This window comes from Syngnathoides biaculeatus, chromosome 2 (genome assembly GCF_019802595.1).
Source record: "Syngnathoides biaculeatus isolate LvHL_M chromosome 2, ASM1980259v1, whole genome shotgun sequence".
Lineage (NCBI taxonomy): Eukaryota > Metazoa > Chordata > Actinopteri > Syngnathiformes > Syngnathidae > Syngnathoides > Syngnathoides biaculeatus.
Window position 1 is genome coordinate 15098575 of NC_084641.1, and position 15780 is coordinate 15114354.

Below are 15780 nucleotides of genomic sequence, written 5' to 3' on the forward strand. Positions count from 1 at the left end.
TTCAAAATTCAAAATTTGGAGACCTTGACTAATTTTTAGGCACAGAAATTCAGGAGTTGTCGTCAGTCTTTTCCTGTTGAAAACTAAATATCGTACTGCAGCTCAAGCAGCGTTCGACATCAACACAATCGGACCGAACTCTCTCTCCCTCCCAATTCTCTCTCTCTCTCTCTCTCTCTCCTCTCTCTCTCTCTCTCTCTCTCTCTCTCTCTCTCTCTCTCTCTCTCCTCTCTCTCTCTCTCTCTTCTCTCTCTCTCTCTCTCTCCTCTCTCTCTCTCTCGAGGATTAAATCAACCCTGATCCCCACATGACTTGGAGCTTAAACCCCAGCATAACATAAGTTTTTTTTTTTTTTTAAGTACCACACCAGACCACAGTGTTGCAAAGACACAAAAATGGTTGCCAATATATCACAATATTGGATACTGAATTTGACAGTATGTCATTGGTGTCCTGGTTCACAAACCTGACAGTGTGGTTTCGGTTCCTGGGTAGTAACAGCATGAATGGTTGTTTGGTTAGAGTCTGAAGCTTTGACAAATGTTGGGTGTGCTGTAATTCTCTGTAATAGACCTGTTAAGACATAAGGGAACTGTTGAAAGTTTGTGAAAAAAATAATGATAAATTTCCTTTTAATCTCTCATCTGAATTTAGAACTCTTTAGAATGCATTACAAGCATCTATCCATTTTCCACACCCTCGTTCAGGACAGGGGTGAGTCAGTGCCCATGTCAACTGAGAAGTGTACACCAGACTCATCCATTTTCTTTGCCGCTTATCCTCACGAGGGCCACAGGGAGTGCTAGAGCCAATCCTAGCTGTCAACGGGGATGAGGCGGGTTACACCCTGAACTGGTTGCCAGCCAGTCACAGGGCACATAAAGACAAACAGCCACGCTCACAATCACACCTAGGGGCAATTTAGAGTGTCCAATTAATGTTAATTTGGCATGTGGGAGGAAACCCACGCAGACACGGGGAGAACATGCAAATTCCACACAGGCGGGTCCGGGATTGAACCTGGGATCTCAGAACTGTGAGGCCAACGCTTTACCAGCTGCACCACCGTCCCGCCCCAAAACCAATAAAATTCAATACAAAAAACAATAACAGTTTTTAAATTGTGAATTGTAATTAAGAATTATCAAAATAGGTATTGTATGGAATTGGCAGAAAAAAACGTTTTCTTCTTAGGCGCATTTCAGACTGTGTGTAAAACACGCACACACGCGCGCGCACACACACCCACACACACACACGCACACACACGCACACACACATATTCCTCAAACCACTTCACAGGGTGTTTAAGGACATTGTCCGAGACATTAATCAATAAAAAATATGAAATTATGAAACCATTAAAATTCTATTAAGACTGTGACGTCACTGTGAACGCGAGACGGGATATCAGCTGCTCTGGTAATTGACGTCACTTCCTTTATCCGCTACAGTCATTCTGCAAACGAAAAACTACTGCATTCTTCACGCGTATATTCGGCACTTTTTGTTAAATGGTATAGCGTTTGCGTGCCGATTGTGGAAAAGGGGAGACTTTCATGAAATGGGAAGGACTTTGTACATTTAGTGTCGTTTTCTCCGTTTCCTGGTCAGTGTACCCCTTCGATGTGTTGCAGTTTTCAAGCCAGTACAGTAGTCGGCGAAGCTTTGTATTCATCCGGGACCACATTGGTTGGAAGTATTAAAAAGCGGGACGCTTCATAGGTAGATATAATTGTAAAAACACTGTTCAATATTGGCCTCTTGTACCCCAAGTGCAATGTCTAGTGGGTGTGTTTCGAAGTGGATTATATGTGTAGCTTCTGCCTGTTTTATTTCCAGAAAACTCTTTCGACAAATTAAACTAGTGGAAATGCAGCAATCGGAGAATGTCTGTGAAGAGGACGGGACAGCGGTGGATGTTCAGTTTAATGCTTTACAAAACGCCCTTGTTGCATACAAAGTGTCCGAGGATTTATTTGACGACGGACGTCTCAAGGTAAGACGAAAGTAAAAATTAAATAGGCTGATGGCAGAATGAGTCTTCTTGTATTTATTGCTGCCATCAATGTTTTTTGTCCTAGTGTGTTCGCGGTGATTCTAAACTCATTGAATTGAATAACTTCCCATCGTAGACCGAGCAGTGTTTGCTGATGTCCAGTAGGTGTCGCTAATAGAGTTGTTCTGGGTTACATTTTGCCTATAAACCTCAAATTTACATAGAGTCTCGATTTGCTGGGATACGTAAGAGCGTCCGCCATATCGAATGTGTCAAATCTCTGCGTAAATTAGTGCAAATCAATCATGGACGCTCCATATAGTTGGTTAAGGCTCTCTACGTTTATGACAAGGGAACTGTGACTAACCTTTGACATTTACATTTTAAAAAATATATTTTTTTCCCCCATATAGTAATTGAAGTAAATTGGTTGTGAAATGACCAAGTTATGATTTAATTTCACTGGTGAGAACGTCGGTCTACCTAACATGGACATGGAGAGAAAGAAAGTCAGTGTGGAAGTTGAGTTAGAGATGGAGAAAGGTCATTATGGAGAAAAAAACTTTTTGGAACAACCATTACTTCTAAAACTGATCCATTTGATGATTTGTTAAATTAAGATATATAATTGTTGAAGACTTCACTATTGTCAACACTGAGCCCAAACCAGTAAGTTTAAACTCATGTTTTTTTTTTCCCTGAATATTTTTTCCTCCCACATCCCAAAAACATGCATTGTAGGTTCATTTGAAGACTCTCAATCTCCCGTAGGTGTGAATGGTTGTTTGTTTATACCCGTGTGTTCCTGTATCTGCAATCCTACATTGTTTTTCTTTTTCCTATAGTTCAGAGGTATAATGCACAGCTTGGATAACTTGTGTAGTACGTTCAGTTTCAAAGTAATTTCTGTTTAATTTTCATGTTCTGGTTTACTGTAGGTATTAAATTATGTTTGTAATTGTCTAATGGCCTTAAAAAGTGAATCCTGTAGAAACCTTGTTTCTCACTCCCAAATGAAGTTTCATAAGGTGTCCATTGCATCTGTACTGTCAATATTAACTAAAGTCAGCAAGGTAAAACGACTGCTGTTTTCTCAATGAGTAGATTAAAGATTCACAGTTGTTAATGTTTTCTCATTTAAAGATTCAAAATGCTGATGTTTGCAACATTTGTCAGACTGGAAACTCTGAGTCAGTGGAAACAGGCAGGATGCTTGCTAAGATCACTATCAATTGGGACATCTTGGACTACACTCCATAAAATCCACAATTGTCTGTTCATATCATTTCCCATATCAAATGGAAAGATTTTTTTTTTTAAACAAATGAATGAATGAATGGGAACAGCTCTTTTTCTTAAACTGCCTAGTCGTAAGCACCCTCAATAGTGCTCAGATTTTGCAAGTTTTAATGGAAATGATTTGCACAGCAAGAATGTGAGTTTTAATAACATTAATGAAATGTTAACAGGATGACTGAAGTTTCTGTTCCTCAAGAGGCAACACAACTTGGTAAAAAGATCCAGATGTGCATTTTGTTGGATAAAACCAATAAATTAAAAGTTTGTTTCTCAAGGGGGAAAAAAATTGTTGTGATTGTGTTCTCTCCTTTCCACGATCCTGGTGTTTTTCACAAAATGCCTTGAAGGAGTCATCTGATTTGTCATGTTACAACATTTTCCACTGCGCATGCTGTTTTGAGTTGTGGTATAAGAATGACTGTGCCAAACAACAGCATGACTCACAGTGGAAGAGTTTTTTTACATATAAGATTATGGAGAATAATGGTGCCTCTTTGTGATGAAAGGGATTTATATTTAATTCTAAGATCATGAATGAATTACCCCTCCTAGATTACTTCACTTTTGGCCACAAGTGGTAGATGGAGTGAAGAAGTTGAACATTGGTGGTTACACATTTAATATACTGTACTCTATAAGGGTGCATGCAAAAGTAGGCATAAAGTACAGTAAGATTTTTTTTTTTTTTGCCCACCCCCAGAATCAGCAGCAAAGAAGGATAAAGTACAAAATCACGGGCTGTTGACATGTAAGTTCAAAAGAGAAGCATGTGAAGAAATTCAGAAAATTAAAGGCCTGTGTCAAAACATGCTCCAGTGTAGAAACTAGACATCAGAACCAGAATGAATCATCGTTATTTAACAAGTATGTCAAAAATACAAGGAATTTTCTTCGGTAGTTTCTTCTTCTTTTTCTTTCGACTTGTCCCATTAGGGGTCGCCACAGCGTGGCATCTTTTTCCATCTTACCCTCTCTCTTGCATCCTCCTCTCTAACACTTTGGTCTTCCTTTTGCTCTTTCGCCTTGAGCCGATGTAATACAAAAACAGCCAGCCATTTTGATAAAAAAAAATCATTTTGAGTCATCCATCCATTTTCGTAGCCGCTTATCCTCACAAAGGTTGCCGGAGTGGTGCACCCAATCCCAGCTAACTTCCCACAAGTTGTTGCCAGTCAATCGCAGGGCACATACAACCATTTGCACTCTAATTCACACCTATTGGCAATTTAGAGTTTTCAAATAACCTACCATGCATATTTTTGGGATGTGGAAGGAAACTGTAGTGCCCAGAGAAAACCCACACGGTCACAGGGAAAACATGCAAATGCCACACAGGCGGAGTCCTGATTTGAACCCCGGTGTGACGGTCTGAGAGCTCCCCCATGCTGAAAAGTCTCCTTGTGATGAATGCACATGCGTTACTAAGAGGGGAACTCTGGGTACGTAGCAGACGTTTACTGGGAACTCTCCCTGTCTCATAGTTCCCCTTCTTCTCCATAGAGGGAGCTAACATACGTTACCTAACCCTAATCTTAAAACGGCAGCTGATTAAAAAGATATACACATGAAGTTTGCTGTGTTCGTCTTTCTGAGATGTCCATAGCGAACATTAACACTCGGCGACGAGTTGTTGAATGGCACATGTTGAAGCATGGATGGGGATGTTTCAGAATGGCCGGAAGTTTACAAAATATACACGCATGTGCATTGCTCGCAAAGACTATGCAGCACCGGGAGCGCTCAGACCATCACACCGGACCTCAGAGGAGCGAGGCAGATGCTCTAACCAGTCGTCCACTGTGCTGCCCCTTTTTAGACATTAAAAAAAAAATCCTTCTGAGACATAAAAATAAAAAAAACTACTCATTACTCAGTGTCTGAGCAATGGAAAGGCTTCTGGTGATGTGGTAATGCTGATACAATGACAATTGTAAAAATGAGTCCTCTCGCAGTTTAGAGCAGGTCGAAATGACTAATAGAGCAATAATCTGGTACAGTGACAATTAATGAGACTACGACAGTGAGTCCATGAGTAATGTACAACTATCTTGACTTAGTTGTGACGACAATCTCGAGCCAAAATTGGCAGCATGTTACAATGGAATTGTAAATGAATTCTTTAGGCAGTTCATGGCAAAGGGAAAGAAGTGGTTGGAATGTCTGCTTGTTTTAATTTGCATTCTTGAAGTAAAGATCTGGAAGAGGGGATGATCAAGATGTGGAGGATTCAACAGGATTTTTCCTTCTCTTGTCTTAGTTTTGGCAGGGTCCAAGTCCTCAAGGGTCAGTGGGGGGTTTCCAATGATTTTTTTGGGGGGAGACCTTATTGTTTATTGCATTCGGTTTGAGTTGGAATAGGGCAGCCATTTAAGATTTGTGCTTTTATTTTATGTTCTTTGTAAAATTTCTTTGTGTAACTTAAGGTCTCGTTGACCTATTAAAAATGTATTGTATATCCGAATTTTTTTGGTAGACACAAATTGATCAAGAATTAATCAAATATGATTGTGAGAAGGCTTTGTTCCCACGGAATCTTTGCCCCAATGTTTTGACATGTCATGAAGAGAACACGGAATCGGACCCAAAATGCACAACTGTAGAGAGAAGACACAATTTTAGAAGATCTAATCAATCTGAGGTCGGTAAACAAGCAGGCAGTCCAAAAAGGCGACCGTAGCAAAATCATGATGCAAAAAGGCAAGGTCAAAAACAAGGCACGGTCTAGTTTACGGGAATCTTTTATTCTGTGCTTTTGTTTCTTTTTTTTTTTTAAATCTGGAAATGTGTCTGTGACCATCATAGTTACACATTACGCTTGACTGTTTTATATTTTACCAAACGGTGATGTCCCACTTGGACTAAATTGTACAATAACTGCCTTTACCCTAAATCCTGTATCTATATTAAATTAGCCAGCGGTGGCTTCACTTGTGGTCTGGACAGAGCGGTGGACACCATTTATCCTGGATTGTCTCCAGAAGTCTCTGAAAAACAGCACAGTAACTCGCTAGATTTGCTAAATGGTTATTAAAAATCACAAGAGTTAGGTGGAAGGACACTGGGCTTGTCCAGTTTTCACTGCCTCACTTGGGTGTTGTCAGTGTATAAGTTCAGAAAATTGAGATACCTAAGAAAAAGTTTAGCTGGTAGCACATGCCTTTTAGTCTGTAACTCACAATACATATCATCAGAATCAGCTTTATTGGCAAAGTGTGTAACAATACACAAGGAATTTGTCTCCAGTAGTCTGTGCCACCATGGTACAACATTCAGAACAAAGAACAAGATACATTCAATTACAGATGTGCAAGATGCAGTTTTCATTTCGAACAGTTAAGAGGCCGTCAACGCCCCACATTGTTAAGCTTATACAGAGTGTTTTTACCCATTCGCAGTTGCCATTATAGACCAGTGTAATAACAATTGTGAAAAGGGAGCAGTTAGTGATGATTTGTGTGATAGTCAACAGATTATATTACTCATACTAATACTGATTCACCAGCAGAGTGAGAGTATGTCCCAACAATGGCACAAGGCAGAAAATAGTAGTTCGCTGATCAATAATTTAATAATTTAACTGCCAGAGGGGGAAAACTATTTGAATGCCTGCTAGTTCTGACTCGCATTTTTGGGGTGTCGGCATAGCTAGCTCACTGCAAACTGTTGGAAGTAGGGATGAGCCAAGTTGCTACAAGTTAGAGTGCTACCTCTACTTACGAAATTAATCCTTTCCGGAAGTGTATTTCACATGTAAATAGCCTATTCCAAGGCCCCTCCCTCCGCCAATAATAAGCATTCAAATTACATAATGTAAAAAACACTAAGGAATTATGTTAATTTACCTTTGGCGTTGAGCGGGTATGCGAAGAGAATGGTGCGTGACAAGCAAAAGGCATCGTGAAGGATGGAGGACGAGGCTAACCTTTGACAGCTGAGAGAAAACATACGTAAGAATGTACAATACGCACACACACCACTTAATTCCACAAAAGTTTCTTGGGACCCATGATGGGGAAAAAATGAATAAACTTGCAACAAACAAACAAAAAACTCAAAAGTTGTACTTTTACAATGTTTGCTAGCGGATTTGGTGACAGTCGAATGTCCAAGAAAAACGAAAAGCAGCATAGGTAAAGATTGATGTCCCTCCTACCCAATAGGATGCCAGGAAAATGCAATGGCGGTAGCTAATGGGAGAGGAGCGCTATCACATCACATAAACCAAGAAAGATGATGTTTATGTTCGGTGGAATTTGGGGGCTGCGAATCCAGCGCCCATTTTTTTTTCGTATCCTCTATATTTACACAATATTTTTCCAACAAGACAGTTTGTAACCTGAATTTCTGGTTGCTAGAGATGTTCGTAAGTAGAAGGACGCCTGTATAATCAAGTAACTCGCAATTAAGCTGCGCAGCCACTGAAACGAACACAGGACCTCTGTTCTTAGTGTTGGAAATAATTGTTTTAACCCTCACTGATTTTTGGAAATGTACCCACTGACAAAGACATTGACAGTCTATTATTTTAATGGAAGGTGTATTTTAACAGGGAGAGGCAGAATATCAAAGAATCTACAAAATCACATAAATTTTAAATAAATTAGAAATTAGATTATTTTAATTCATTGATGGGGAAGAAATATTTGAGCCCTGGTGAAGACATTTGACCACTACTGTTTTCAAATCTTTTCTAAATCTTTAAGGTTTAGGGGCTGTGCCTTGGCTACTCAAAGCTTCAGATCCCTCCACATTTTTTCAGTGGGATTTAGGTATGGAGTCTGGCTAGGCCACACTTTGTCCTTAATCTACTTCTTCTTTTGCTATTCTTTCATTTCCTTGGTTGTGTGCTTTGAGCCATTGTTGTGCTGGAAGCCCCTTCCAAGAATCATTTTAAGTTTCGGGCTGAGATAAAGAGGTTATCACCCAGAATACCACAATGCTCTATTCATAATTCCCTTGATCCGGTGAAGTTGACATTCAGCCTTTGCAGAACACCCCCACAGAAAATATTGATTTCCACCTCGATGCTTGACTGTGGGTATGGTGACAGTGGAAATTCTTTGGGTCATCGTCTGAATTCGTCTTCCTCCAAACACAGTGAGTCAAATTGATTCTAAACAGATAGATTTTTGTCTCATCTGACTACATTGCATTCTCTCAATCATTCTCTGAAACTGGCAAACTTTCCGGTACGTGTGCCTCCTTGAGCTGGGGAACCTTACAGGCACTGCAAGACTACATTACGCCGTAGTGTGTTACCCATGTTTTTCTTTGTGGTACCAGCTGCCTTGATGACATTAACAAGATCCTCACGTGTCAAATGTAGCTGATGCCTGAAGCTTTTTCATGAACAGTGATACCCCACAAGGTGAAATCTTATGAGGAACCGCTGACCAGGGTAGATTGACAGTCACTGTTTATTCTGTTTTCTAATTATTACACCAATAGTTTTCTCCTTCTCACTCAGCCTATTGCCCTGTCAATAGCTTCTTGTAGCCAGTTCCAGGCCTTTGTAGGTCTACAGTTTTCTCCCTGATGTCCTTTGAAAGTTCTTTGGTCTTGCCCATGATGGAGTGGTTGGTGTCTGATTGAATGATTGATTCTGTGGACAAGAGAAGTAATAAGTTAAGATGGGTGTCTTTCATACATCTTACGAGTTTATATTGGGAGTACTTTCTTTAAGTGAGAGGGCTCGTGTGATGGCGCTAGAATTTTTTTTTTTTGTTGTTGTTGTTGGTTGGAGATCAAATTCTTATTTCACTCAATGAATTGCAGATACATTTATTATTTTTAAACGATTTTTCTGGATGGTATTGTGCACGACTGATTAGCACGTCTTGCTCACAGTTTTGAGGACTTGGGTTCAAATCTGGCCCTGCTCGTGTGGAATTTGAATTTTGTCCCTATGCCTGCCTGGGTTTTCTCCAGGTACAATGTTCTGTTATATGCGGGGGTTACGTTCCTTACACGCCCGCAAATAACAAAAATCTGTAAATAATTGATGCAGCATTAATACATGCAGGATGCTTTGCAGCACTAAGGACCTCGATATCACACTGCCCTCTGGCTTCCTCCAACATCCCAAAAATATTGGATGTATGTGAATTGAAAACTCTAAATTCCCCGTTGGTGTGAGAATGTGTGTGTCCATGGTTGTTTGTTTATCTGCATCCTGTGATTGACTGCTAAGCAGTTCTGGATGTTCCCAAAGTCTACTGGGGTAGGCTTCAGCACACCTGTGACCTTTGTGAGGATTAGTGGTATAGAAAATGGATGGATGGGCCACTTCTCACAGTGGCTGGGCAAATTAGATTTTCTGGATTTTCTTCTACATATTTTCCCTCTCTGTCAATATTAACCTACCTTTAAATTCTAGACTCCTCATGTCTTTGTCAGTGGGTGAATTTACAAAATCAGTGAGGGAGTAAGACACTGTTTTCCATTTTTTTTTCTCAGGTTTTCACCACTTATCTTCAAACATCATGCAATAGCTTCAGGAAAAAAAATCTCTGAATTTACATGGTCTTTGAGTGTGCTATATGTAATTTGTATTCTTTGTATATTATTAGAGAAGGTCAGATACATTTTATCAAGACACATGGGAAATGTTTTCAATAATGAAAAAATGAATGTCTCGTTTAAGAGATGGTGATAAACGTAAAAGAAATGTTTGGCTTATATGAATGGAACACCGTCATCTAAGCTAAACATATAAATGCAGGTGTTAAACATAACTTGTAGCCTTGTAACATTACACTGTATTCGCTTCACGCACCTTGCTATTAATACCTCATAAAAAGCGTGTTATCATACTGCATAGTTTCCATGAGCAGTACCTCTCTGCCCCACACCCCTCCAGTTCGCATTCTTCCGACCCATCGTCTCTGTTACTCTTTCCACTCCTTTTGTTCTGCTGCCACTCAGCTGCTGTCTTTTTTTTTTTTTTTTCAGATGTTCTTGCCCTCAACCTTTGTTTCTTTTTTTTCCTGTGGCTCATTCACATTTGTCTTGTGCATGCCAACAATGGTCTCTGTGTGTCAAACCAATCCAGGTATATTATGAGGACTGAACGTAATAAAAAAGCCAGTTGATGTGTCAGATGTCAGGTGATGTCATTACTTTGGTCTTCATACATGCTGTCCTTTCCGTCTGATTAGTCAGCATTGGATTGTATCTGTCGAGAGAAAATAGAAACTCCTCCTCCTTTTTCTGATCTTAGCACTCAGCGAATCGCTGAGCTAGTGGGCAGGAGCTGCGGGTAGTGCGTCAACATGTTGCAAGAAGGGGTGTGATTAAAAAAAGGGAGAGAGAGAGAGAGAGAGAGAGAAAGAGAGAGGGAGCTTGCATGAGAGAGACTAAATGACACAAACCACACCCAATTCCCTGGAAAATTCCTTCAAATTATAGGTTGCCGCAGACCTGAAGAATCATTAATAAAGCAGATGGACGCTTGATCTGGGAGGACTGTGGCATCTACGTTTGTCATAGATTTCTAGGACACAGTGGTGTGAAGACGGTGGAAGCTGGCACCAAAAGCTTTCAGACAAAAACCAAACCTCTCTGTTTTCCTGCTTTTGGGGTATCAGACCACTTACCACTCAGCTGTCACCCTGGGTAAGGCAACACTTACCCGACCTCCCTGTTTCATTCCTTCCTCTTCATCGCCTCCTCAGTTGTCTTTCTCAGTAACCCCAAATTCAAGAATTGAGTGGAAAAGATTTTGGTGTTCCTTGTTGCCCATCATGCACATCAAGACCACCAAGTGTAACCACTTATGTCTAGTTGCCTCAGTGACCAATCGGGAAGTGTTCAATCATCCTGATGCTCAGGTAAGCAAAGCGTCTGCTCTTCTACTTCGTGGACATGACTTGATGTTGTCCAGCATTACTACTCACTTGTACTTGTCGGGAACAACTTTTTTTTTTTTTTTTCCTTTATCTCTTAGTGTACAGTAATATTGATGCTACCGTTTGCCGAAGACATTAGTACTACTAATTTTATGTATGTGATATTAAATACGTTCTCATTTCTATTACCTTGGTATGTAGTGCACTGTACAATTTTCTCGTGACGTGTTTTGGTGCATTGTCTAACCAGGTGTGAGCTTCAGGGTGGATGTAGGATACTGTAAGACTGTATTTACTTGAGAAAAAAAAAAAGAGGTTGATTATTGTGAATTTTTCCATTTATTTATTTATTTATTTATGGAATCCTAATCCTGGGATAACATTGTGAAATAAACAACTATTGTAATGCATTCATCAGTTTCGTTGTCCATTTTCAATACTGCTTATCTTAACTCTGGTACATCCAGGACTGGTCACAGGGCACATGTAGACAAATCTGTCTATCTGACACCTAAGGACAATTTAATTCGTTTAGTGTACTTAATGTGCATGTTTTTGGAATGTTGGAGGAAACTGGGATACCTGGAGAAAACCTTGAAAGCACAGGAAGAAAGTGCAAGCTGAGAATCACAAAATACTGATTATTATATTATTATTTCAAGACTGAGGGATCTCTAGTCCCAGGATACTGGAATGGTGAGAAAAGGGTGTTTTCTCTACCGGTGTAAAGTAAGGGGTCTCCGAACTCCAGTACTGGGACACACTGAGACTAAACAAAAAAATATTTTGAAAAACTAGCCCCACAACCAACAAAAATGAGTAAAAAGTGGGCTTTAGATAAGGTCTTCTATCCCTAGCGTAATGGGATTGTACAGTATTTGGTTCCAGTCGTTATATGGGGACTTGTTACGAATACTCTCTTCCTGTAATAAATAACATGCCGTAGCATGTATAAACTCATCATCGAGTGCATTTGTGAGTTGGTGGTCTGTTCCTTGTCTCACACTTTTTTGTACTCATTCACTCCTTCTTACTGCAGGCCAGCTTTGAGGCTTTATTCCGTTCCTTTGACCCAAAAGCTCAGTTCCAGTACTTCAAGTCCTTCCGCCGGGTCAGGATTAATTTCAGTGACTCGCTGGCTGCGGCAGAGGCGAGACTGCGGCTGCACAAAACTGATTTCAATGGCAAAGAGATGCGCCTCTACTTTGCCCAGGTGATGTCTGCGTGAGACACTTTTTTTTTTTTTTTTTTTTTTAATTGTATTTTACTTTTTGTCCGTAAATGTTGCCCGGACTCACGGTTGCAGTTTTTACCCTGCAGTCTGTCCATATTGGGAGTCCCAGACTTGAGCCTCCAAAGCCAGAGAAACAGTTTCTCATCTCGCCCCCTGCCTCGCCTCCAGTGGGCTGGGAGCAGTCTCAGGATGCCATGCCTGTTGTCAACTACGATCTGCTTTGTGCCATCTCGAAACTAGGACCAGGTACATTTGAGCCGGTTATACTTTCCGTCTTCATTCAATTTTAGGCATGGCTCAGGATCCCAAAAATACATTATAATGAATATACTATAATCAGATTAGGGTTTAAAATAAAATTAATTTGATAATTCAACCAATTTAAAAAATAAAAAATGCAGGCGAGGTGGTCAATTTTAATCACTGCGAGTTCCTTTAATTTCTTGTGTATAATGCACATCCCTCCACCCCCACAAAAAAATGTCAAATGTCATCTTGATCAATAGTGTACATTAAAGATGGGTATAACGGAAAATGAAAATAGCGTTCCCATTTTATAAATTAATGGCGCCATCTAGAGGTTATGAAAAAAGCTCTACACTTTCATTCCAATACACCACAAAAAGCCTACACTACGTGACTGCATATACTGTACGTACAATACAGTTGTGCTCATAAGTTTAGATACCCTGGCAGCAGAAATTGTGGAATTATTTTTGATTTATTTACCATTAATAATTAAACATTTGTTTAATAATAATTCTTTTCTGAAATCCTTCACAGTGTAATTTGAATCCTATTAAAATAAAATGAAATGTTTTCTTGAAAGAATTGTACCCATCTTACAAATTCTGCCTGGATAATCAAACATAAGAGCACAATTGTGTTTTCTCATTTACCAGATAAAGGTAAGGGGTGTGAATTAAAAAAAAATAAGAGCAAGTAAATATAAAAAGTATTGTGTTCAAATAAAGTACTTAAATTCAGACTAACCCTTCTCTAAAATCTAATATATACTCTTATATCCATCCATTTTCATAGCCACTTATCCTCACAAAGGTGGCGGGTAGTGCTGGAGCCTATCCCAGCTTTCAACTGGCAGGAGTTGGGGTACACCCTGAACTGATTGCCAGCCAATCGCAGGGCACAACGAGACAAACAGCCGCACTCACAATCACACCTAGGGGCAATTTAGAGTGTCCAATTAACTTTGCCTGTTTTTGGGATGTGGGAGGAAACCGGAGTGCCCAGAGAAAACCCACGCAGGCACGGGGAGAACATGCAAGCTCCACACAGGGAGGGCCCGGATCGAACCCGGGACCTCAGAACTGTGAGGCCAACACTTTCCAGCTAGCCCACCATGCCGCCTACTCTTGTATCTTTTCTACTAATTTACTACGATCAGGTTTAAGTTTTAGGGTTGGTTTTTTTTTGTTTTGTTTTTTGTAATTCATTTGTTTAATTTTATTCAATGTTATGGTTGCAGTATGTACTACTACAGTAGTTTCATAGAATGGATTGCTTTGAAGCTTTTCTGTATAATTTGTGGGATAATTTGGGCATATTAAATGACAAATTTAGGCATATTAAATGACAAATTTAAACCCGTCCTGTAGTTTTCCCAATATGGCTGAATTAGGATTGTCTGGTGAGGTCAGCACTCCTCTGATGATCAATTAGTACCATTTGTTAATTTAGTAGCCCACAGAAGTCCACCAAAGTTGAATAGTCCTATCAGAATGTACTCTTTCGTAGATTACCCTAACTCCAAGTAAGAGACTGGAGACTGTTTTGTACTTTCCTTGCTAACGAACAGCAATCCAAGCAGTGTCGATGTCAGGAATAATATGTTATTCTGGAATATATTTGACGTGATCCTAATACTGTAATTATCTCCAGGTGACAAATACGAGCTCCACACAGCCACGCCCACCACTCCCAGCGTCGTCGTCCACGTTTGCAAAGAAGAGCTCGGTGACAGCAACCCGGACGACTTGGCGCGGCCCGCACGGCCCAAGATCGTCCAGACGCGCCGCCCCGACTACACACACAGTGTCGAGCAGTTAGCAGCACTGGAGTGAAAGCTGTTTTTTTTTTTAACATCCCCGTGATGTATTTGATACAGCGTAGATGATGGGCTCTCTGAGGTTTGCTCTCGGAATTTGGGAAGGTACCTACCTTGGACGTGCTGCATTGTCCTGTTGGGAAGGAGAAGAACTTAGAGTCAGGTGCTGTATTTGTGTCCTTTGGCAAAGATTGGAACTATTTGGGTGGAAAGTTTAGGTGTGTAACTTCCCACTGTTTTGAGGTTTTGGGATGATGGAATACAAGTTTTGAAGTGTGTAAAATATTATCTTCATGCTTCATATTATGGTTGGATACCCACTTCATGGATTTGTTAGATGTGCTATTATAACGTGCATAAGAGAAGATTGTAACCGATAAAAGATTCCCATGCAGCATCATTTCAAGCATCACTCGAGTTTTGTTGGGGGGAAAAAATGGCTTCTCAATAAAATAAAGCTACGCATTTACATACCACTAAATGTGAGATTTAAGTGGTGGTAAATTAAGAGGGTCTGTGTGACATATCTTCGCTATTGTAACTGTTTTGTGTAGTTTGTGTGTTCAGTGTGGACTGCTTTACATTTGAAAACTGCTCTGAAATGAGTGTAATATTCACTGTTCTTGTTGTCATTTCTACTTTAATTGGGGGAAGGAAAGTTTTTGTAGGTGGGGTTGGAATTGTTCAACTTGTCCTGAGGTTCATTAATTTATCAAACTGTCCATGTCTGACAGACCCATTAAGGCCTTTTTCATCCATGGTTTGTGGTAACATGGTGGTTTGACCAACTCCAAACATCCCCTACAAAAAAAAAAATAAAAAGTTAAAACTTGCCCACCATTCTCGTGAGAGTTGGCATAATGTATTATGTGCTAAGCATTGTACTCAGATCTAGAAATTACTGTTGCTGAGCCTAGAAGCCAATAAAATAAATGAAACGAGTATTACAACCTGGTGTTTCACATCCTTTATTGGGCCAAGGCACTGATTTTACATGAGGACAAAGTCACGGCACACCACAAAACAAAACTGGTACAAAAAGTATAAATATTGAAATAATCTCTCAATTTGACTTAGTCAAATTGAAAGATGAAATCTTTAATTGAACACAAATTTGATATACTCCGGGAAACTTTTTTTGTATGAATGGCAACAAGTGGATACACACGATTACATCTAATGGATGAACATATCTTCTTCCTGTCACGATATGCCGTTGGCATTAATATATATTAATTTATTTGAAGAGAAATTCTGTGACATTGGAAAATTTCTCGCCCCCCCGTGTAATTACTACCTCAGTTTTCACACGTCCCTTACGCCACGCAGTGCTCCT

The 15780-nt window shown here is 39.9% G+C and overlaps 1 protein-coding gene and 1 long non-coding RNA gene across 3 annotated transcripts; one reads left to right on the top strand and one right to left on the bottom strand.

Moving 5' to 3' along the window:
* The first annotated feature begins 1415 nt into the window (after positions 1-1415).
* LOC133509229 (calcipressin-1-like) lies at positions 1416-15284 on the top strand. 2 transcript variants are annotated; one of them, XM_061836099.1, is made up of 5 exons: positions 1416-1725; positions 1843-1999; positions 12185-12358; positions 12466-12625; positions 14279-15284. In XM_061836099.1, the coding sequence occupies exons 2-5, from the start codon at positions 1874-1876 to the stop codon at positions 14458-14460; spliced, it is 642 nt and encodes a 213-aa protein (XP_061692083.1). In that variant the 5' UTR covers positions 1416-1725; positions 1843-1873; the 3' UTR covers positions 14461-15284. The 2 variants fall into 2 exon arrangements, with proteins under 2 accessions (XP_061692083.1, XP_061692087.1); XM_061836103.1 differs by lacking the exons at positions 1416-1725; positions 1843-1999 and adding an exon at positions 10827-11127.
* Positions 5231-10493, bottom strand: LOC133509235 (uncharacterized). Its single transcript, XR_009797276.1, has 3 exons — positions 10135-10493; positions 7141-7229; positions 5231-6282 (listed from the first exon to the last, which is right to left on the bottom strand). It is a non-coding gene; the product is annotated as an uncharacterized LOC133509235 (long non-coding RNA).
* Positions 15285-15780: the final 496 nt, after the last annotated feature.